This window comes from Hyaena hyaena, unplaced genomic scaffold (genome assembly GCF_003009895.1).
Source record: "Hyaena hyaena isolate Hyena2069 unplaced genomic scaffold, ASM300989v1 scaffold_308, whole genome shotgun sequence".
NCBI lineage: Eukaryota > Metazoa > Chordata > Mammalia > Carnivora > Hyaenidae > Hyaena > Hyaena hyaena.
Window position 1 is genome coordinate 1,787,242 of NW_024080942.1, and position 23,516 is coordinate 1,810,757.

Genomic DNA, 23,516 nt, shown 5'->3' on the forward strand with positions numbered 1-23,516 from the left:
CACCCGGGCAGAGCGGGCAGAGCAGGCGGCTGTGGGGAGCTCACCCCCTTCCAGTAGGACCCCCGCCCCCCGCCCATTCCTCCACCCTCTGCCTCCAAGCACAGGTCCCAGCAACCGAGTAGGGGCTTGTGGGGCAGAGCACCCCCCTCCCGCCGTGGCAGCGTCTTGGGGAGCGGGCGCTGGGGACGCCTGGGGCACCCAGGGGCTGCGGGCGGGCCACCTGACCCGCAGCACCGGCCGTTTGTAACAAAGTAGCCTTTATAGGTCCCGAGAGGGCGCTGCTGGCCCGCCCGCTAGGAGCCGCGATGGCCCGCGCTCCTGCGCTCCGCCGCCGCCAGCCCCGGGGAGGGCTCCCGCGCCGGGCCCCCCGCTCCCGCTCGCAGCCGCTCGGCCCCGGGCTCCCTGCTCCGCGCGCCGTCGGGACCGGGGCCGGGGGCGCGCGGCCGCCGGGGCGCCGAGGGGGGCCGCGCGTGCGCGCCGCCGGGGCCCCGGGGTGGTGCGGCCCTGCGCGCGCCCGGCCCGTCGGCGGCGCGGGGCGCCGGCGGCGCCGGGCGGTCGGCTTCGTCCGTCGGTCGGGGCGGCGGCGGCGGCGGCGGCGGCGGCGGGCGCAGGGCGCTCCGGGAGCCCCCCAGGCGCGGCCAGAGGTCCCCCTCGCCGTTGTGCAGGAGCACGAAGCGGCTCAGTGACAGCAGAGGCAGCATCTTCTGGCCGCGCAAGCTCTTCTGGAAGGTCTCAAGCGCCAGGTCTGGGGGGGAGGTGGGGGGTGGGCGTGGGAGAGGCCGATGGGAAGCCTGGGCTGGGGGCGCGCGAGGGGCGGGGACTCAGCCTCCCCAGCCCGGGGGCTGCAGGGCCGAGGTTCTGAGGAGGGAGGAGTGGTGAGGGGGAGACCCAGGCAGGGATGCGGAGGGTGGGGTGGGCACAGGCAGCTTTTTTCTGTTGGACGTGAGCCGAGGGGGTGGGGTTTCCACGCAGGGCCTCCGCATATTCGAGAGCTGTGGGGGGGCCTCCGAATTTGGGGAGCGGGTGGGATGGCGCATCCGGGGCCGGGCAAGCGTTGAGGGGCCGGTTCGAGGGCTCTCGGGGCTGCACGAGGGCCTCACCCAGGGTTTCCATGACCACGCCCGGGATCACCTCCTTCAGGACCTCACAGTTGGTGTGCAGGGCAGGGTTGGAGTTCATCTCCAGCAGCCACACCTGCGGGCACCCCTGGTTAGGGTCCCTCCCCGCCAACGCTTGGTCAACAAGTGGCTGAAGCCCTGGAGCCCGTTAAGTCTGGTGATCCTGGCAGGTCACTTCTTTTCGGTGGCCTCACTCCTACTTGGCCAAGGAGCTAAGAGTCTGACGGTTTGAGGGTCTGAGGGTCTACTGCCCTTCAGGAGCTTGGCGGGGGTGGGGGTGGGGGGATGGGGGAGTCTGACTGTAGACTCCACCCCAGGGCTTGCCTGGGTGGTCAGGGTATACACAGATGGCCCCTGCTTCCTTCCACCTGCCCACCAGGCCCCACTCACCCTGGGAAACCCCAACAGTACCTTGAAGTTTTCATCGATCAAGAAGTCAGCCAATGAGGTCGAAGTAGCCCAGCTTGCATTGGAGCTTGGACTTGACAGCCTGGAAGCAGTGAGCCATGATCTGCTGCATCCGCTTCTGTAGATGGGGCAGGGGGCAGCGGCTGGATATCACCCCTGCTCACGCCTCCCAGGCCTGGGACCACAGCACCCCTCACCTGTGCTCCCACCAGGTGCCCTACCTGCACAGCCACACTGCCCACACTTTCACGCGGAGTCACAGGCTCACAGCTAGAAACTGACTCACTCCCAGTTCACTTCTTCAGCAAACATGTGGAGCCCCTCCCGCACGGCACGTACTGGGCTCAAGAGTGCAGAGGGCTTTGGGCAGGTCACTCACAGCAATAGTGACAGAAAGCAAACGTGGCACACAAACCACTGTATACTTTGAAAATGAAAGAAATTGAAAAGAAAATGAAGCAGGGTTAGAGAGGGGGGTTCTGGGGTGGTGGTTGTGAAAAGGGGTATGGTGTGTTGGGCCTCACTAAGGAAATAGTGAGCAGACTGAAGACTGAATGGAGGATCTGGGGGGAAGGGGTGGGGAATTTGGGGGGAGAGCCACAGCTGTAAATGGGAGCATGCCTGAGGTGTCACACAGCAGAGTGAGGCTGCTGGGGCTGGAGCCAGCTAGGGGGGACGGCAGGAAATGAGTCCAGTTACATCAGGGGGGCATGGGAAGCCCATTCCCTTTCATGCTGGGATCAGAGCTGTTGGAAGGTGGGACACAACTAACTCATGCCCTAGTAGGGTCTGCTGGCTGCTATGCGGAGAGAAGTGCAGAGGCCATGAGGAAGTTGTTGTAATAATTCAGGTGGTGGGATGGATTCTGAATATATTTTGAGGCGGAGCTAACCTGATTGGTTTATGAATGGGTTATGAGCTGTGGAAATAGTTCTCCCTAAGTGCTTGGTCTGAGATTCTGGAAAGATGGAGTCCCTGTCAATTGAGAAGAGGAATTGAGATGTTTATGAGCTTGATGATGGGGTGTGGACGGGCCCTGAGATATAAGGCTGGGGAGAAAGATCAGGGCCAATGTTTAATTGTGGGGCCAGGAGACTTTCATCCCAGTGGGTGCAGATAAAGAGCAGAGCCCTGGGCCTCTAGAGAGCAATAGGTGGAACATGGGGGGCCAGCGCGAGGGGCCAAGGGGGGGCAGGCAAGGTCCTGGAAGCCATAGAGGAAGAGCAGCAGGGGGTGAGCAGTTGTGTCCAAAGTGGCTAACAGACCAGGGAAGAAGAGGAAGACTGGGAACTGGGTTTGGCAGCATGGAGGTCACTGATGATCTCAATGAGTATTTCAGTGACACACAAGAGAAGAAGCCTCGCTTGAGTGGGTTCAAGGGAGGAAAGAAGAACATCAGCAAAAATGCAGAGGAAGCACATCTGAAAATAAGCCACTAACCCCCCCCCCCCAAAAAAAAAAAAAAAAAAAAACCCTGGCAAAAACAATCATCAGAATCAACTTTTCCAGAACTCTGGAAATTAACCAAAGGCTTGCAGCAACCTGAGGCGTGCTTAGGAAAGAAAAGTCTTGAATCTTGGTAAGAACAGCAAGCTTTGTTCAGGTGTTTTAATTTGCCCTAGTTTTATCCTCTACTTCCCAGCTCAGTGCTGGCCTTGAAAAAGGCTACATTCTCAGTACTGAAGAGAGCAGAATGGACTTGACTTGCAAAGAACTGTAGCTCTTTGTTGTGATCTCTCTGCTGTTCCCCTCCTAACCCCGAAAAGACCTCACTTGGAACGAACTAAAGGAAAATACGAGAATGATTTCTTACCAAATGGAGAATATCAGGGAAGAGACAGAAATTATAAATGGAAACCACATAGAGATTTGGGAGTTTAAAAGCATAGCAAATGAAAAATGAAATTCACTATAGGGGCTCTACAGTACATTTGAGTTGTTTGAAGATGGGTCAGTTGAGATGATCCAGTCCAAGGAACAGAAACAAGGGAATGAAAATAAGCAAAGCTACAGAGACTTGGGGGACACCATGAAGCTGACAAACACGCATAACGGGAATCCCGGAGGAGAAGGGAGTACGAGACAGGAAAAATAGTTGAAGAAATAACAGTAAAAAAACTTCCCAAATAATTTGATTTAACAACAACAACAACAACAACAAAAAGTCTACATACCTAAGAAGGTCAATGAGCTCCAGTTAGGATAAACTCAAAGAGATCCCCCATACCGGAAGCGAACTTTCAAAAGACAAAAAGAGAATGTTGAAATCAAGAGAAAAGTGATGAGTCATAAAGGGTCCCCGATAGGATTAACAGCCAACTTCTCGTCAGGAGCTATGGATTCCAGAAGGCAGTGGATGACACATTCAAATGATGATGTGTGCCCATCAACATAGATTTAGAATTATTGCTTTATTTAGTTGTTTTTTAAATAAAAGAAAAGCAACTGCCAAAAAATACATTTGCACGGCCTTTTACATTTAACTATGTGGTTACCTTTATGAGTGCTCTTTATTTCTTCTGAATTCAAGCTACTCTCTAGTGTTCTTTCATTTCAGCCTGAAGGACCATAGGGCAGTTCTACCAGTGATAACTTCTGGTTTTTAAAATCTTAGAATGTCTTAATTTCTCCTTCATTTTTTGAAGAATAATTTTGCTGGATAGAGAGCTGTAATTTGTGACAACAACAGCTTAAAGGGACGTAAAGAACTATGAAAGAACAAAAGGGTTTCTGTGTTTTTTTTTAATTAAAAAAATTTTTTTTTAATTTCTGAGAGACAGAGACAGCGTGAACAGGGGAGGGCCAGAGAGAGAGGGAGACACAGAATCCGAAACAGGCTCCAGGCTCTGAGCTGGCTGTCAGCACAGAGCTTGATGTGGGGCTGGAACCCACAAACCGTGAGATCGTGACCTGAGCCGAAGTCGGACGCTTTACCGACTAAGCCACCCAAGTGCCCATGTTTTGGCTTTTTTTTTTTTTTTTTAATACTATTGAAATTAGCTTAGGATTAGTCCAAACTAAATTGTTATAAATTAAGATGTTAATATTAATCTTCAGGGCAACAACAAATAATTTAAAAATATATAGTAAAAGAAATGACATGGAGTGCCTGGGTGGCTCAGTTGGTTAAGTGTCTGACTTTGGCTCAGGTCATGATCTCCCGGTTCTTGGGTTCGAGCCCCGCGTCGGGCTCTGTGCTGACAGCTCAGAGCCTGGAGCCTGTTTCGATTCTGTGTCTCCCTCTCTTTCTACTCCTTCCCCACTCATGCTCTGTCTCTCTCTGTCTCAAAAATACACAAACTACAAAAAAAAAAAAGAAAAGAAAAAAAGAAATGACACTAGAAATGGTATGCTAGGAAATATGTATTTAAAGCAAAATGAGGCAGTAATGGAGGAACTGAGAAGCAAAAAAGATATGACATATAGAAAATAAATATATTAAAAAATTAAAACAAAAAAGGGGGCGCCTGGGTGGCTCAGTCGGTTAAGCATCCGACTTCGGCGCAGATCATGATCTCGCGGTTTGTGGGTTCGAGCCCTGCGTCGGGCTCTGTGCTGACAGCCAGCTCAGAGCCTGGAGCCTGTTTCAGATTCTGTGTCTCTCTCTGACCCTCCCTTGCTCACCCTCTCTCTCTCTCAGAAATAAATAAAAACATTAAAAAAAATTTTTTTTAAATAAATATAAAAATACAAGCTGTAAATCCTACCTTATCAGTGATTATATCAAGTGTAAATGAATTAAACTTTCCAATTAAACAACAGAGGTTGGCAGAATGCATAAAAAACCCTTGATATACTGTTTCTAAGAGACTCACTTTAGATTCAGAGACAAAGGTTGAAAGCGAAAGGATGGAAAGAGATATATTGTGCAAATAGTATCAGAGGGCTGACATGGCTATACTTATATCAGAGAAAATAGACTTTAAGACAAAAATTGTTACCAGAGAAAGAAAAGGGCACTGTATAATGATAGAACAAGAAGATGTAATAGTGATAAATATACATGCACCTAACAATACAGCCTCAACATACATGAAACAAAAACAGAATTGAAGGGCAAAACACACGATTCAATAATGATAGTTGGAGACTTCAATGCTCCACCTTCAATGATGGATAGAACATTTAGATAGAAGATCAAGTGAATGGAAGACTTGAACAACACTACAAACCAAGTAACCCTATGAGAGATGTCTCTAGAACACTCCATCCACAACAGCAGAATGTACATTCTTCTCAAGTGCACATGGAACATTCTCCAGGGTAGAAAATATGTTAGGACATAAAGCAAGCCTGATAATTATTAAAGGATTCAAATCATAAAAGTATGTTCTCTGACCACAATGGAATGAAATTAAAAAGCAATAAGAGAAAGAAAATTGGAAAATTCACAAATATGTGGAAATTAAACACACTCTTTAGTAACAAATGAAATGAAAAGAGAACATACAAAATTTTACAAAATGCAGTAAAATCAGCGCTCAGAGGGAACTTTATGGCTGTAAACACCTATATAAAACAAGAAGAAAGATCTCAAGTCAATAACCTACTCTTCAACCTTAATAAACTAGAAAAAGGAGCGAAAAGTCCAAAACAAGCAGAAGGAGGGGCGCCTGGGTAGCTCCGTTGGCTAAGCGTCCAACTTCAGCTCACGTCATGATCTCACAGGTCGTGGGTTCTAGCCTCATGGTGGGCTCTGTGCTGACAGCTCAGAGCCTGGAACCTGCTTCGGATTCTGTGTCTCCTTTTCATTCTGCCCCTCCCCAACTCATGCTCTGTTTCTCTCTCTCTCTCAAAAATACACATTTAAAAAAAATAAGCAGAAGGAAGGAAATAATAAAGATCAGAGTGGCTATAAATGGAATAGAGAATGGAAAACAGCAGAAAAAAATAAATGAACCCAAAAGCTGGAAAGATCAACCAAATTGATAAACTCTTAGATTGGCCAAGAAAATGGAGGTAGGCTCAAATTAGTAAAATCAAGAAAGACCTACACAGAGATGGAAATGGTTATAAAAAGGATTATAATTGTTCATAGAACAGTACGAACAGTTATATTCCAAGCAAATTAGATAACTTGAAAGAAAAGGACAAGCTCTTAGAAAGATGAGCTAACAAGCTTGAGGCGATAAAAAATAGAAAATATGAATAACCTATAACAAGGAAAAGTTGAGTTGGTGATAAAAAAACCTTCCTATAAAGACAAGCCCAGGATGAGGTGGCTTCACTGGTGAATTATTCCAGACCTTTAAAGAATTAACACTGATCCTTCACAAGCGTTCCAAGAATAGAGGAGAAAAGAAATATGTCTCAGACCAGACAAACATACAAGAGAGTGCTATAGACCAGTACTGCTTACATGTGTAGACACAAAAATACTCAATGAAGTACTAGCAAACTAAATCCAGCGGCACAGTCAAAGGCTAATATAGTATGTCTGAGTGTGACTTATGCCGGGAATGCAAGAGTGTGTCTACAAATGACAATCAGTCAATATAACACAACACATTCATAGAATGAATGAAGTGACAGCAATCAAAACAGTGCGGCACCGGCATCAGGACAGATGCGCACACCATGGAACAGAATGGGATAGAATAAACCCACACGTGTCTCAGCAACTGATTTTTGTCTCTTTGACAAGTGGTGCTGGGAAAGCTGGATACCCACACACAAAATAATAAAGTGGAACCCCTACCTCACACCACACAAAAATTAACGTAAAATGGAGCAATGACCTAACTGCAAGAGCTAAATGATACAACTTTTAGAAGAAAACACACGGGTACAAATCTTTATGACTTTGAATTTGGCAATGGATTCTTTTTTTTCTTTTTTTTTTTAATGTTTATTTATCTTTAAGAGAGACAGAATGCAAGTGGGGGAGGGCCAGAAAGAGAGGGAGACACAGAATCCGAAGCAGGCTCCAGGCTCTGAGCTGTCAGCACAGAGCCCGACATGGGGCTCAAACTCACAAACTGTGAGATCATGACCTGAGCTTAACCGACTGAGCCACCCAGGCGCCCCTGGCAATGGATTCTTATATGTGACATCAAAGGCACGAATAACGAAAGAAAAAAAATAGACAAATTGGACTTCACCAAAATCTAAAATTTTGAGCAAGAAAAAGGACATTATAACCAAAGCGAATCATGGTACAGGAGAAAAGATTTGCAAATCCCATATTTGATAAGAGTCTAGTACCCAGAATATATAAAAAGCTCTTATAGCCTAACAGAGAAGATGGGCAAATGATCTGAATAGAAAATTTTCTAAAGCAGACCTACAAATGGCCAATAGGCACATGAAAAGATACTCAACACCTCCATCATTAGGGAAATGTAAATCAAAACCACAATGAGACACAGTTTCACACCTGCTGGATGACTAAAAAAGAAAAAAGAAAAAGAAAGAAAGTAACAAGTGTTTGGTAAGGATATGGAGAAATTGGAACCCTTATATATTGCAGGTGGGCATGTGAAATATTACAGCCACTGTGGAAAACAGTTTGGCAGTTCCTCAGAAAGGAACTTAAACATAAGTTACCATATGACCTCATAATGGCATTCCCAGATGTATACCCAAGAGAACTGAAAATATGTTCATGCATAAATTTGCATGAATATTCATAGCAGCGTTACTCATAATAGACACCCCAAATGTCCATCAGGTGACAAATGTTTACCAAAGCAAATTGTATGTCCCTACAATGAAATATTGTTGAGTCACAGAAAGGGATAGAGGGCTGATGCATGCAGGAAAGACCACGTCTTGTATGATACCATTATTACGAGATGCCCAGAACAGGGACGCGTGGTTGCCAGGGCCTGGGGCGAGGTGACGAGAAGGGTCTGGTAATGGGTATGGGGTTTCTTTTTGAGGAATTAGGTGGTGGTAACTGCACACCTCTGTGAAAATATTACAAACCACTAAACTGTATGCTTGAAAATGGTGAACTTCATGTCATGTGAGTTATCGATAGAGAAAGAGAAGGAGAAAGAAATTGGAGCCCCCTCCGAGTGGCCAGCGTCCACACCCACAGCACACACGGACACACACTTGACGCACACTTTAGTGCAGATGCACGCCCCCGGGAACTACTGAGCGCCTTGTGCCCAGCGCCTGCCCCTCACATAGCATAAGGGGTCTTGACCCTGCGCCCCTCCCCCCAACAGGCTGGCACTGGGGAGAAGCACACAAACCGTAAAGGTAGTAAAGACCCAGTCCCTAGGGAGTCCCTTGGTCTTCCTGAATTTGTTGTTGATGTAGCGGTTGAGATGGTCCATACTCCACACCGTGTCCTCCTTGAACAGCATGTACAGGGGGCTCTTCTTCTGCATGAACTGGGGGTGGGGGGGCAGTGCAGCACCTGGAGACCACCCCAGAGGGCCTGCCCCTAAAGAGAGCCTCACGCCAACCCAGCTACCCTGTGGGTCCACAGAGGCCCTGCGCACCCCAGGACACCCTGCAGTGGCACTGCCTGCTGAGACCCTCCTCCAGCACTTTCTCCCATGAGACCCTCTCAACTGTCAAGCCTCCCACAGATCCTCACGGGAGGCCCCCACCTAGATCCTCTCATTAAGACCCTTCCAAAGAGATCTCTGCCTACAGGATCTCTCCACTGAGGTCCTCACAGAGACCTCACCCCACTCATTTTCTACCTCTACCCATGCCCCATCCACACTTAGAGGGAGCCAAACTGGGGGTCGGAGGCACAGGGTTCAGTCATCGGTCATTTCACCAGGATGCCCTTCCCTGGCTGAAGGTGAGAAGTAGTGCTGACCGCAAACAGCGCAGCCGGGGGCCACCTCCGGACCGGGCCACTTCTGGGTCTGAGCTTCAGCTTATAGCTGAACTCTCCTCTGTGTTCCCAAGGAATGATCTTGTCCCAAAGCTGTAGGAAAGGCTCTCATCTGTGGGGTGCCCTTACCTGGTTGGTCAAGTGGCCACTGAGGTCGCTGGAATGGGGGTCATAGAGGCTGAGGGTTAGGCGGGCATAACCATGACCAAAGAAGACCATGTATGGCATGGCACAGGCAATGAGCAGGTAGGAACGCACATCAAACTTCTTCCCATCCAGTAGCAGTGGGTTCTGGATGTACCTGGGGGGACACATGGGGGCTGAGCACGTGGCTAGCCTGTCCTGTGTCCCCTTCTCCACCCACCCCAGACCAGTTCCTCAGCACTACCTGTCCCAGCTGTGACCTGTGGGCCCTCTCTGCTGGCTGAGTGAGTGTCCCTCCAGTAAGGGGACATTTCTGAGCCTGAACAAGTCAGGGAATTGGGAAGGAGGGCCTGGCTCCTAAATCTCAGCCGACTGCATGGCCTGGGGTGCCCCAAGTTTTAGTTTTCACTAGGAGCCCTGAGGGTGTGAGCAGATTGGGGCTCTGAGGGCAGGGAGGATTGCGTGGAGGAGGGAGGGCTGACATTGGGCCTTAAAGGGTGAGTGGCTTCAGAGAGGCCGGAAGGACACATCCCAGGAGGAAGGAGCTGAGGGCGTAAAGACTCAGAGGGCCAGCGGGAGGGGAGGAGCAGGAGATGGTAGTTGTGGCAGCGGCCACCCTGGCAGATGGCGAGGTCCAAAGGAGCATTTTTGAGGTCAGATGCCACCCCATCGCCTCCCCCATGTGAGGCTGGGGGTCTGGACCCTGGCCAGAGGCACAGGGAGCAAGGGAGGGGTGGTCAGCTCTGGCTGCAGGCCTGGAGGCTGCGGCTGGTGGGGCTGCGGATAGAAGAGAGGCTGGCCTTCCTGCAGGAGCAAACTGACCAAACCCTCTCTGCCCCTCCCCCATGTCCAGGGGCCTGTGTGTGTGTGTGTGTGTGTGTGTGTGTGTGAGGGGGCATCTCCTCTTCAACCCGGACGAAATGTGACACGGCTACCTCTGCTGGCTACACAGGGGCCCAGCTGGGGGCACCGCAGCTTTCCATCTCCAAGGACCCTTCTATGGGCCTTTTGACTCCCCCCCCCCCCCCCCCCCCCCCCCCCCCCCCCGCCAGCTTTCCCGGGCACCAGTGGGGCCCAGGGTCAGCCCCCGTGGGGTGCCCATGCCCAGCACCTCTGCACGACCCGCGCCTGAGGCGCCCGGAACGGCATCTTGCGGTAGATGGGGTCATCCTCCACCATCTGGGTCTTGACTTGCAGGGCGGCGACTTCCTCCTGGCTCCTGAGCAGAAAGATGCCTTTGCCCTGGTTGGAGGCCGTGGGCTTGCAGATCCATACCTGATTTTCTGTGGGAAGGGCCCCCTGAGCTCCTGGCTGGCCCCGCCCCGTTATGACCACGCCCATCCCAGGCCCCGACCGCCCTCCCGGCCAGGGTCCCGCCCCCACCAGACTCCGCCCCCACAAGGTCCCGCCCACCGCGGCGGCCTGAGCCCAGACCACGCCTACCTGGCTCCAGCGCCGCCCCCCCCCCCACGCCCCGACCACCACGCCGCAGGCCGGGCCCCGCCCCAGTGCCACCGGGTCCTTGGTCCGTTCCCGAACCCATCTTCCCGGAGCGGGCCTGGCGTCCAGTGGCCTCTCACCATCAAAGAGACTGAAGAAAGCCTCTCTCTCGTCCCTGAGGTCCAGACGGTAGGTCTCTGGGAAAAATTCTTCCATTTTCAGGACCCTGGGGGAGCAGGGAGGTGGGGAAGACACAGGGAAGGCTGTCCGCTCCCCCTAGGCTAGGCCAGCCAGCCTTTCTAGGGGTGCGACCCGGGGACAGCTGGAGGGACAGTGTCCACTGGAAAGCGGGTGGCCTCTGCCGCCCGCCCCCAGCTGTTCCCTCTGCCAAGAGCACTCTTTTTGGGGCCCTTGCACACCTGGCTTCTCTACTGGCTGCAGGCTGCCTCTCCCACCTCCTTGCTGGTCCCCACACCCCCTCAGGCATTGTGAGTGGACAGTTCAGAGCTGTGTCCCCAGGCTACAACAGTGCCCAGCATGCAGTGCCCAGCATGGGTCCTTGAGCACCCCGGCCTAGTCCAGACCTCTTCCCCTGGCTTGGGGTGCCCTTTAACCAGTTTTCATCGACCGCCGGGCCATCCTTCAGTTTAGGGCAGAATGGCTCCTCCCAGCTGGGCTCAATGCTTCTACCTCTGTGGCCCGAGGAATCCTGGGCTGGTCCAAGTGAGCTCCTCAGGGGCGGATGTTGTGTCCTTTCTAGATCTGTACCCCAGGGGGACACAGAGCCTGGCCTGAGTGGCCACTCAGTCGTGTGTGAATGGATGGATGGGTGTCTGGAGAGGTGAATAAGTGGGGATGTGGAGAGGTGGGTGGTTGGATAAATGGCTTTTGGGTCGGTGGTCCGGTGGATAGACAGACGCTTGGAGGGAATTGATTAGGTTTATCGACAGAACCAGGTAGGGGGGAGGTGGACAGCTGGACATGTGAGGTGATGTCACGGATGGCCAGGTAAATGGGTGGGCTGCCTGCCTGGTGGAGGGTGGACGGGAGAGACAGATGGTGCACGGCTGGTTGTATGGGCAGGCAGATGAGTGGACGGTAGTTGGACGAATACCCACAGTGGCTCAGGCCCGGCGGTGTGGCGGGTGGGGGGAGGGGACAGTGGCGTGGGAGGCTCTGGGGAATGGATTAGGGTGGGTGGACGATGGTGGGTGAGCGTGCCGATCGCTGGCTGGTCCAGGGGGGTGGGCAGGTGGAGTGGGTGGCAGGTATTTGGGGGTGCGTGGATGTAGGTGAGGAGGCAGAGTGGTGAGCGGCCTGGTTCCATGGAGGGTGGTCAGGGCCAGCGGCTGACACGTCCGATGGATGGCCGTGCAGCTGCGCAGAGGGTGACGGGAGGGTTCGTGGGCCAGGGTGTGTGGATGGGGAGGACACATGGGTGTGCGGTGAGTTGATGGTGGGTGCCCAGGGGGCCAGGGCAGTTTTACCTGGCCTGGGCACACGGTGATATCTTGTGGGTCTTGCTCACAACCCTCGAGTATTCCCTCAGGGCGCTGAGCAGCCCGATCTTGGTGGTGAGGACCTTGTTGTTCGGGATCTGGTAGAGCAGCTGCTCACCTGGCAGCGGTGGGGGGGTGGGGGGAGGGGGAGGGACACGCAGAGGCCTGGCTGGCATGTGGTGCTGCGGGGCCAGGGCTTCCCAGGCCACCACGGCCTCCCCCCGTGGCCTCCGTCTCCCAGAGTAGAGGGCAACGGCACCATCTGGCCCCTGGATTTGGCCCGGGAGGCTCCTGCGGGCTGCAGACCAGAGCCTGTGGCCCTTCCTTCCCCGGCTACCTTCCCGAAAGCTGCAGTAGTTGTCTCTGCACTTGACCTCGCACCACTTCAGCTTGTAGTCCTCACGCCGGCTGTCCTGGATGCGCTGCCAGCCCTTGCTCTTGCAGTAGGAACTGATTCTGGGGGGGCACAGGGGCAGCGGTGACCACGGGGGCCTTGGGAGCCTGGGAGTGGGCAGGTGCGCCAGCGGAGGGGGCGTGGGGCCCTGGGGCAGTGGAGCAGGGCCCAGCCTGAGGCCTCCCACTCACATGGAGGCCCCGTTGGTGCCTCCGATGTAGAAGTAGGGCCCCTGCCCACTGCCGTGCAGCTCCCTCTCCCCCTCCAGCAGGTGCCTCTCCAGGAGAGTGGCCCGAGGCCTGGCAGCATCAGCAGCATCCAGGAGGTCTGTGGGCAGGTGGGGGGTCAGAGGCTCTGGCCTGGCTGGAGGGCTCCCGTCCCCTGGTCCTGCCCCGAGACCACCTGTGTCCTGGCCCAGCTGGCTTGGCGGGTGCAGGGGCTGGTCCTCTTGGCTGCTCCCCATTGGTCTCTCGTAGGCCCAGCCTGTGAACAGGGCAGGGATAGAGGGGGTGGCTGGGGTCGCTGTGAAACTGACCATCCTGCCCATTTCTAGCAGCCCCTGGGAAGCACCCCTGGTCACTGGGGCCCATTTCAGCCCAGACTGAGTCCTGACCAGTAGCCCTGAGCCTATCTTGGGCAAGAGGGGAGAGTCATCACCAGCCAGGGCCCACCTTGGAGAGGGCAGGGTCCCTGCGTACCAACAGGCTGGGGGCTCCATGCAGCAGAGGGCTGGGGTGAGGCTGCAGCTGGGGGGAAACGTGGTTCAGGCACATGCCCAGGAGAGTGGGGGTCACAATGTCTATCATGATGTCATGGGTGACCCATGTCAGGCAGGGGAGATGGGGCCAGGCATGTCCTGGACAGGGGCTGGGTTCTGGACCAGGCAGGGGTGGTGCCTCCAGACTGTGGAGTGCTGCTCTGTCCCCTCTCTGTGCCTTTGCAGACCCTGGCTCTGCTGTCCTCTCTCCTGCTCAGCTGGCCCAGACCCCACACCCAGTGCATGGCTTTCTCCTGGCCCCCCCTCCCAGGGAATGGCTACATGTGATCCCCTGATGGGAAAGCCTTCCCTGGGGATGGGGCGCCTGTTCCCAGGGAGGCACCGGCCAGTCCCAGGGCTGCATTCACCTGGCACCTGCGTGTGGCCCCGCCGGATTCCTGCAGTCCTCGGTCGCTTGCCCCTTTGCCTGCGGATGTGGGTCCTAGTGGGTGGCCCCCGACGGTGGATGAGGCGGGTGTGGCGGCGGGCTGCAGGCGTGGGAGCGCGAGGACGGGGACTCCTCTGGGAAGACACCACCCGCAGCCCTCTGTGGGACCTTTGGGCAGCCCTTGGCCCTAGCCCCGGGGAGGGGTTCCTCCTGGGCTCCTGGACGTGCGCTTCCGCTTGTGGCTGGCTCCTGTCTCTGTGCTGACCGTGGGGCCTGGTGTCCTGTGGAGGCAGGGCCATCTCAGCACCCTGTTTGTGCCAGGCGAGGTTCTCCCTGCAGGGACCATCTATGTGTCATTGCCGCGCTTCGCCTCGGTGGTGCCGGCTGTAAGGAGGTCTGCTATCAGGTCTTTGGGAGTCCGGAGGGGTACCCTGGCCCCAAGTGGGTGCCTCCTCAGAGTTGAGGGTGGTACCTGTGTCTGAGGTGGGGCTGGTCACTAAGGTGTCCGGCAGCATCTGCACAGCTGCCCGGGGCCCTGCCCCTAGACGATGCCTCCTTTTGAGTCCCCTTTCCCCGTGGCCACTCAGGGACATCTCAGGGAATTTTAGCTATTCTGTGATGGGTCCTTCCCAGTTTGGGGGCTGCTTGGGAGATGAAGACTTTGGAAAGGATTGAAAAAGACAAGCAAGGGAGAGGCAAGCTCACTGTGGAGTTGCCAAGACAGAGAAAGGACAAACCAGCTGCCGGCAGATCACTTTGCAAACAAACCAGCTGCCACCCAAGAAATACTTTAGTCCCCACTTAGGAGAGAAGAGGAATAAACTGAACAGCTGTCAGCATGATTATGGGAGGTGGGCTGGTGGCTGGGGCTGGGGGAGCCTCACACCTCTGCTGAGAGGTGGGCTGAGCACGTGTGGACACCCCAGAGTCCCCTGCCCCAGCCCTAGCCCACCCAGACTGGGAGGGCTCCTTGGAGGAGGCCGAGTGTGGGGGCTGGACCTGGTCCGGCATGGCTGGGGGGGTACAAGCCTGCCCAACACAGGGAGAACATGCGCGTGTGCGTGCGTGCACCCAGCCGCCTCCCACTTGGTTCCCAGAACCCAACAGCAAGTCCCAGGAGCCCTGCTGGGATACACACCTCCCCAAAGGTGCTCATGTCCAATACCATCCCTCCGCACTCTTGAGTGAGTGGCCATGGTGTCGACAGGCATCCGAGGGAGGCCCCCCGAGGTGTGAGTGAGTGTGCCACACACGCAGAGTCATGCACATGCGCACAGGAAGTGGAAGAGGCGGGGAGAATGGATGACACGGGAATGAAGGAAGTCACCCCCTGGAATGTGCTGGGTTGTGAATGGGAGAGTCGTCACCCCTGAAAGAGGGCCGGATGCCATCAGAACAAAGGGGCCCAGACTACAAATGAGTTTCTGTAAATAGAAATGCAATAGGAGGGTTGGAAATTCAAGGCAAGGAAATTGCCCAGGAAGAACACAAATATGGGAGTGGGAAGGATATCGAGTTAGGCTGGCATCTGTGGGGCATGTGACACTGGACTCACGGGAGCCCTGGGAGGCAGAGGGGTCAGAGGGGCCCATGCAGGGCATCTGGATGAGCATGGCCAGAAAAATCCCGGACATACCCCCGCGGGGGAATTCCTGGGTAGTTCACCTAATCTCTCCGTGCCTTGCTCTCTTCACCTGTAAAGTGGGCTGGCGGGGACAGCAGCCTGACAGAACTGCTGTGAAGACAGAGGGCTTGTTATACACAGGACGCGTGTCAACCTGGGTTAGTGGTGATAATGGCGAGGAGGACGTGGCGACTTTTGGGCACGACTGGAGGCCAGCCGTGCAGAACAGAGCGGTGGTCAGCTCCGCAGGGAGCGGAGTGTGTGCAAGAGAGCGAGGCCCACCCTCCACCGTCCACAGTGGACGGAGGACTTCTGCAGCGGATCTGGAGCCCACCAGCGTGTGCGCGCTCTGCGGAAATAAGAGCAGCCACCAGAGGTGGCCTTACGCCCCCATCCGGCTTCCCGAACTCTGTACGGGAGCCCCTCCACCCTTGCTTTCCCCAAGTTCGAGTTATCCGCCTCACGTTTACGAAGGACCCACGTTAGTACCTGCTTTTGCTAACTGAAAGAAGTCTGAAGAGGCCGTTTGCCTTTACAAAAAAAGGCGAAAAGAGAAAATAGCGTTCGGCTCTTTGGTTTGCAGCGAGCCCACAGAGGCAGTGGACAGCCCGACAGCCCGCACAGTTCCTTCCCGGGAACCACCCCCAGCGTCCCGGCGTCCAGCCCTACAGCCCTGAGCAGTGTCTGTAAGCATCTGAGCTTTATCTTGATTTGTATTGTGCATCCATTAGCAAGAAGTACCCTAAGGTATGAGAAAAGCCTAAGAAAGGTTATTTTTTGGGTCCGGATGTGCTAATATTTTTTTCCCAGATGCCTCTTTGCTTTATATCATCTTGGCTTACGAAGGGTTCATAGGAGTGCTCTACGGATGGTGGGGAAGCCTGCTTATTACTTTCACAAAGAAATAAGCCATGAGTGATCATTTCTTGTCATTCAAATTAACAAAGGGGGAGAAAAAAGGCCCCAGGTGTGCACACAGGTGGGGAAATGTGGCGTCTGTCTGCGGCTGGCAGGGCCGTGACCGGTGGGGGCGGGGGGGGGGTCGTCAGACCTCCCAGCCCCCCGAGCCTTCTCTCTAGTGCTTGCACTTGTCAGAGTTTCTCTGAAGGACGTCATTCTAAATACAGATGCAAAGCTTTATGCTCAAAGATGTTCACGGAATGCATGGATCACAAGAGCCACAGGACGGGAGCCCCCAGCAGCAAAGGATGACCACCGACTGCACGTGCGGCCTGCGGACGCAGGGACAGCACTGCCAGGGGCAGGCGAAAGCTCGACTTTAGAGTAAATTTTGAAATAAGCTTTTTACCTGGTCAGGTAAAAAGAGCGGCAGGAAGCAGCGCCCGGGTAGGATGGAAGGAAGCCCCTGGTGAACCTTCAAGGAAACAAGAGGAGGTCGGTGCCCTGCCACGCGTCTCCTCCCCGACACACGTCTGTCATCACGGGGTGCTCGGCGGGTGCTGACATTGTTCGATGGGCTGGTGCCTCCCGGCGGGGGGCGGGCTGTCTGGGAGGATGCCCTTCGGGGAACTGGTCCAAGGAGACAGCCCTAGTCCTGGGCAAAGGGGCTTGTCCTGAGGAGCCACCCCCCCCAGAAGACAGGCCCCTTGTGGCCTGGCCTGGGGGTCTGTGACCCTCACGCTGTGGCGCTGGGGGGGTGGGCCCTCTGCAGAGGGGGCTCATCTCAGCCAGGACGCCCCTCTCCTGACCCTCCTTCATCTCCCTTCTGCTCCTGGGCAGAGAGACTGAGAGAACCCACAGGCGGCCAGGTGGGGAGGGGGCACGGACGGCAGCCCCAGCCCTCACACTCAGCGAGGACCCCTGCTGGTGGCCTGCCTGTCCCTCTTACCTGCCCAACAAGGTGGTGTAAGCCCTCTGCCGGGGAAACAACAGTGGTGGCCTGGCAACCGTCTCTGGGCAACAGCCAGCCAGTGGCCCAGAGGCAAGCAGGTGGATGGGGAGGGGCAGGAGGTCAGGCTCCGTGGGGAGCTAGTCAGGGGGCCCTTGGTGGGAGGTGGGGGGGGTGGGCCTGTGGCTGGAGCAGGGGCGTTATGCGCACAGTCCCCATGTGGGCCTTGCATCGTCCACGTGATCACCCCCGAGCCTTCTGAAGACCCCCAAATCCATGCCCAGACCCCAGGGCCTGACCTTCTAAGGGTTTTTGTGTTCCCTATGCTTCGCATGCTCTCTCTCACCTCCCCTTACCGCAGCCACGTGGCCTTGCCACCCTCCAGAGTCTTGTGTGGGCCTCAAGGGTGTGTCTCTGCTTAGGGTGCCTTCACCTGCTTCTTGTAGGACTAGATGGTGTCCCCCCAAATGTGTCCATGTCCCGAGCCCCAGAACCTGCAGATGTGACCTTACTTGGAATAGGGGTATTTGCAGATGTGATTAAGGGTCTGGAGATGAGATCCTCCTGGATTATCTGGTGGCCCTAAATCCAATGGCCAGCGTCCTCCCGAGAGGGAGGCAACGAGCGGAGACCCAGGAGAAGTCACGTGAAGATGGGGGACAGAGGCTGGAGTGGTGTGGCCACGAGCCCAGAGATGCCTGGAGCCACCAGAGGCCGGAAGAGGCAGGAAGGACCCTCCCCTGGAGACTCTGGAGGGAGTGCGCCCCGCCCCCCACCTTGCTTTCTGACTTCTGGCCTCCTGAACGGGGAGAGAAGGCACTTCCGTTGCTTCAAGCCCTGCAGTTCGCAGGCATTTGTTATGACGGCCCCAGGAGGCTGACATACCCCTTAAACCGCTCCTTACTTTTGAGTGTCCCGTGGGTGACCCCGCTGTGCAGAGGCCTCCCTGACCCCACACAGAGGCTGAGGGCCAGCCAACCACCCTGGGTCCCTGTGTGTTCCGGGGAGGTGGCCCCTTGCCTGCACTGACACAAGAGCTCAAACTCCAAAACCTTGCCTAATAACCCGACAAACTGGATGGTGTGGGTGCCGCCCCAGCCTTTCCCACGATGGTAATGGCCTGGGGCCGAACGCGTCACTGTGCATCATTAACCTGCCATCACCGTGGGGGCAGGTGGGCAGCTGGGGGCCTCTGAGCTGGGGGGCGTGCTGGTGGTCCAGGGAACGTGGGGAAAAGCCCAGCGGTGGGTGGGGAGTTGGTGCCTCTGCTGGGGCGAGGAAGGCCTCCTGTCGGACTCCATGCAGCCTCTGGCCTCTGGTACCCCTGGTACTTCTGCTTGGCCCCTGAAGGTGTCCGCATGGTCCTTACTTGGCCATCTGCTCCCAGGGGACTTCCTGGGCCGCTCTTACCCTCCCCCACCCCCAGCCACCACCTTCTGGATTGCTCTGGCTTCTTCGACACTGACAGCCCTTGTAGTTGACGTGTCCTGCTCCCCAGCCTCATTGCGCCTGCTGGAGCACCTGCTGCCCCCTCTCAGGGACACCCCCTCCCCGGCGTCTAGAGCTGTGAAAGTTGGCCAAGGTGCTCAGGAAGTGGAGCTGGTGGAAAGGTGGCAGCCCTCCCCCAGGGCCCCCAGAGGTCCCCTCTTCCCCGACTCGGGCTGTAGAGCACCTGGGCCGGGCGCAGACCCTAGGACCTACTTGGAATTCTCAGGGGAGAGAAGGGGCTTTGGGGGGCAGCCGTGAGACTGAAGGTGGGGTCAACATCCAGAAGTTTGGTTTCGGGGATAGCTCTAGACAGAGGATGTCTCCATGAGCCTCAGTGGGTAGAGCAGAGGGGAGCAGGGACGGGCTGCGGGCGGGGGGTGCTGAGACCAGCTGAAGATTAAGGGCTGCCTGCCCTTCAACTCCAGGATGATGGTGTGGCACCTGCGGGCCACTCCCTGACTGACTGCCCAAGCCTCAGGGATGGGCCTGTGGGGACCTGGTGGGGTCCTGAGCTGAGGCCCAGGAAGGGAAGCAAAGGTGACCGGTACCCCTCCCCTGAGCTTCTTGCTCTAGGCTGAGGGCAGGGTCTCCACTCCAGCCCCCTCAAGGGTCCTGGTGCTGCCTGGGGTGGGGGACAGAGTGGCCCAGGGAGGTGGCCGAGTGCTCTTCCCTGCCCTGGGTTGGAGGTTTGGGGGTCTGGGGCTACTTCAGTCTTGTCCTCCTCAGGACCCCCTGCCTGGTACAGGTGAGGTGAGAGCGCTCTAGGTGGGGCTCCAGGGGGCTAGCTGGCTGCGGCCCCGGGGGTTCCTCTGGCCCCACAGCGGAGCCAACAGCATATGACACCCGCCTCCTCACAGACGGGCCCTATCCACCCACACACCTGAGATGAACAGAAGCCAGCCGCCTCCCCACCTCTCACCCTTTATTTCACCGACAATCCATTATGGCTGTGTCTCCATTCTGACCCGCTGAGGGGTCAAAGGGCTCCCCCACTCTGGGGTCTGGAGGCGGGGAAAGTCCTGCGCGACCCATGCCCTGTGGGGACACCCGGGTCCCGGGCCCGGGCAGGTGTGCACTGCCTGACTCAGGGCCACCAACGGGCCCATAAAGGACCACGGCCCCGCCCTCCACCCAGTGTCCCTCCGGGGCCCCTCCTCCAGCGGCGGTCAGGCCATGGATGGACGGCATTACCAGACAGTATTAGACAATGGAACCCAGATCTAACCGTGTCTGGTAAGACGCCCATCGGCAGGCTGTGGTGCAGGCAGCCTCCAGGCAGCGGCAAGGCCTTCCAGGACGGGAGTGCTCCGCCCATCCCGCAGCGCCCTGAGGAGGCCGTGAGACCCCTGACCATCCTGAGTCTGCAGAGTGGCTCCCAGAAGTCCCTGTGACCCGAGGTCTGGCTGGAGCCTCCCAGGACCTGCCTCGTCCCGGGGCTGCTCTGAGCGGGGCTTTCCTGTGGCCCTGAACCGCGGCAACGCTAGCACGCAGCGCCCAGGTGCGTGTGCTCGTGGGTGTATCTACGGAGCCAGCGACCTGGTTTCCCTGCACTTGAACCTGAGTATGCTCACTGTGGCACCCTCGCCAGTTTCCTGAATGGCTCTTGGTCGGTTAATGAATAACAGTGAGGCCAGGGGCAGACCCCTCTTCCCTCCCAAGAGGCCGGCTGGGACCCGGTGCAGGGTAGGGTTCCTGGGGCCCGGAGGGGCCGCCCCTGTGCAAGTCAGCTGGGCAGGTCTGGGGGCTGGCATCCTGGCTTCAGATCAAAAAGATAAAACAAAGGGCCATCCTGGCCTCGCCGATTTCGGACAATGGTCTCATTCTTGACCATGACACTGTGGAGGCTGGTGGGGGGAGGGGGAGACTCTGTTCTCGTTGGGAAACAGCACAGAATGTCTACTGCCTTCTGGCTGTGGGTTTGGGCCAGGCCACCTGGACACACCGCTGTCCTTCCTGCATCCCTGGTTGACCAAGAGAGTGAGTTCCCCTTCGCAGAGTAAGAGTCCTGGTGTGAGAGAGGCCCCGCCCATGGCTGGCCTCGCTTGACTGGGGCCTCTAAGGGCAGGGCCAGCTCCCAGAGGACCAGCCAGGGTGCCCGAGGACAGCCACAGTGGACGTCTGACCCGGTATGGTGGACAGGAGGGGCAGAGAAGGGAAGGGGCTGCCTGCTGCCAGCTCTGTTCCAGCCGGAAAATGCATTTCCTCAGGTGGCTGCTGACCTGGGCCCAGTCCCCGCTTCTGCTGAGAGCCCCCAGAGTTCAACCGAAGCAAACACATTGGAGCAAAGCGGGCAGGGCTGGGTGTGCGGGCCAGGACCCCAGGACGAGGCAACGTCCAGAACATGACTGGTGGCCCTTTTCCAGTCCTAATGTCCCAGTCCTAATGGTCTCTCCTGGGGGTCAGAGCACCCTGAGAACTCGGCTTGGGAGGGACCCAGGGGTCCCCAGCCTGGGCTTAGTGGCACAGCAGAGGGGTACCCACCTGCAGGTGGGGGCTGCCCTCATGGGCCGGGCCGCAGAGCTGAGACAGGCTGTCTGCCCAGCCCCAAGCCAGCCCTGGGCCTTGGCCCATCGTTGGAGTCCAGGAGCTCAGGACGGGGTGCGTCCTCGGGCCGTTTCCTGGCAGGCAGGCGGTGGGTCACCTTTGAACATCGTTACCAGACAGTGTTAGAGTCAAACCAAGAAATCCAGCACTGTCCGGTAAGATGCCCACAGAGGCCCAGGTGAGCCTCGGCCCGAGGACAGGGACAGACACCTGGTGCCCACCTGTGTGCAGGCAGGGTCCAGGCGGAAAGGGGTGTGGATCCCCTGGGAGGGGGGGGGGAGACACCCGAGCGTTCCTCCCAGCTTTCTCCGGAGCAAGACCTGGGGCTAAAGACCCAGGACCAAGGCTGGAGACATTGTCGGTCTGCAAGGTGGCCCGCCTGCCCCGGAGCCGTCTCCTGGCCGTCCAGGGGTCACCCCGAGGCCCAGGCTGGGCCTTTGCCCTCCAGAGCCCTTTGTTGTGGCCCACTCAGCCCACACCTGCCGGGGGCGGGTGGGGCGGCACCTGCTGGGATGTTGTGGGCAGGGCCCGATACCTGAGTGTCCTAATCCAGGATCACTGTCTGGGGGGGGCGGTGCTCAGTGCAGCTGCAGGGCACCTTTCACCCTGGGGGGCCAAGAAGGGGCACTCAGACATGCCTGGGCCCTGGGGAGGGGTCACCTTTCTGCCCCACAGCCCTACCTGGCAGGAGGGGATGGAGGAACTCTGGCTGGGTGGGCGGACTCAGGGTATCTGTGGGAGAGCTGGGGCCTGTGTGGGGAAAGGGAGGGACCTGGGGTCGGGCTGGGGGAGGGCGGCCCCATCGCTGCGTGCAGGGCCCCGCCGTCATCATTACCAGGCAGTATTAGAGACCTGACACCATCCAATGCTGCCCAGTAAGATGGCGATGGCCGCCCCCAACTGGGTCTGGGGGCCGCCCCACTGGGGGGGGGTGATCAGCAGCCTGAGGTAGAACCACGTCCATCCTCTTAGGACATGGAGGTGGGGAGGGGACCTGGAGGGGTGGGGGCTCAGGAGCGGCCCCGGACGTCCCGAGGCCACAGCGCCGGGCTGACCCAGGGGAGCCTGGGGAGGCTGGGCTGCAGCACCGGGAAACCCCTGAGGGCCAGGACCACGGGGTGACCTCCTGCCCGGCTTGGCGGGGCCATCGGCTCTGGACACGGCCCCAAGGAGGGCCAGGGTGTCCTGCCTGCGGGAGGCAAGGACAGAGGGGTCCTGAGGAAAGGGCTGGACATCAGGCCCTGCCCCCCTCGGGGTCCAGGTGAAGGTGAGTGTGTCTAGAACCAGAAGGGCTGCTGAGGCTGGACAATGAGCCTCTGTCTCCCAGACGCCGCCCCAATGTCTGTCTCCAGCCCGGCCCCCTGGTGCCCTTTGTCAAGGGCGTGGAAGGGTGTTGGGACAAGGACGGGGTGGGCCATGGCTCTTGAGGCAGGACAGCACTGGGGGCCCTCTCAGCCCCACCCCAGCAAGCGGGACGGGGATTCCCCAAGGCCCAGGCGCTCCACCTCGCTCACCGGCCAGGCCAGGGCTGGGTCTGTCTGCCCGCCCCACTGCTCCGTGGCGCTGGGCTTCTGGCTGCGGCTGGCTGTGGGGTCCGAGGATGAGACAGCGTTGGGCCCGGAGGAGAGAGCAAGGGGTACCCGCCCAGCCTGTGCCCGAGCACAGACCGCAGGAGGAGCCCCCCACCCCCACCCCGTGCCAGTGCAGGCCCAGCCAGTCCTCGGAGTTCAGAGTGGGGTCAAGGAACTGGACCACTCTGTGCCCACACCTGGGGCCCTGCCTGGATCTGAGAGGACCCTGGCCCCTGCCCTGGGGAGACTGAGGGGTCCCCTCCTCCCTCTCGCCCCTCCTCTGTCACAGGTGACACCTGGACCTGGAGAGCGGGCCAGAGCAGCTCCTCAAGTTTTCCAGCACCTTCCGCCCACAGAGGCTGTAGAGAGGGGGTGTGGGCCCCCTGCTGACTCCCCCCAGGCCACTCAGCTGACCACAACAAAGACTGTGTCCACCTGTCTGACCAAGGCCAGGTTCACCTGCTTCTCCAGCTTTGTTCTCAGGAACAGCC

General features: G+C 57.1%; 1 protein-coding gene across 1 annotated transcript; it reads right to left on the bottom strand.

The window, feature by feature from the left end:
• Nucleotides 1–240: 240 nt before the first annotated feature.
• On the bottom strand, nucleotides 241–18,782 carry TTLL10 (tubulin tyrosine ligase like 10). The gene is given in 17 exon segments (XM_039248314.1): nucleotides 241–745; nucleotides 1,101–1,194; nucleotides 1,530–1,557; nucleotides 1,559–1,644; nucleotides 8,729–8,869; nucleotides 9,457–9,628; nucleotides 10,583–10,754; nucleotides 11,052–11,137; nucleotides 11,602–11,673; nucleotides 12,399–12,528; nucleotides 12,748–12,866; nucleotides 12,996–13,131; nucleotides 13,207–13,287; nucleotides 13,930–14,230; nucleotides 16,883–16,948; nucleotides 17,423–17,486; nucleotides 18,745–18,782. Coding segments are annotated over 17 exon segments (2,238 nt in total). The 3' UTR covers nucleotides 241–293.
• Between the last annotated feature and the right edge of the window lie 4,734 nt (nucleotides 18,783–23,516).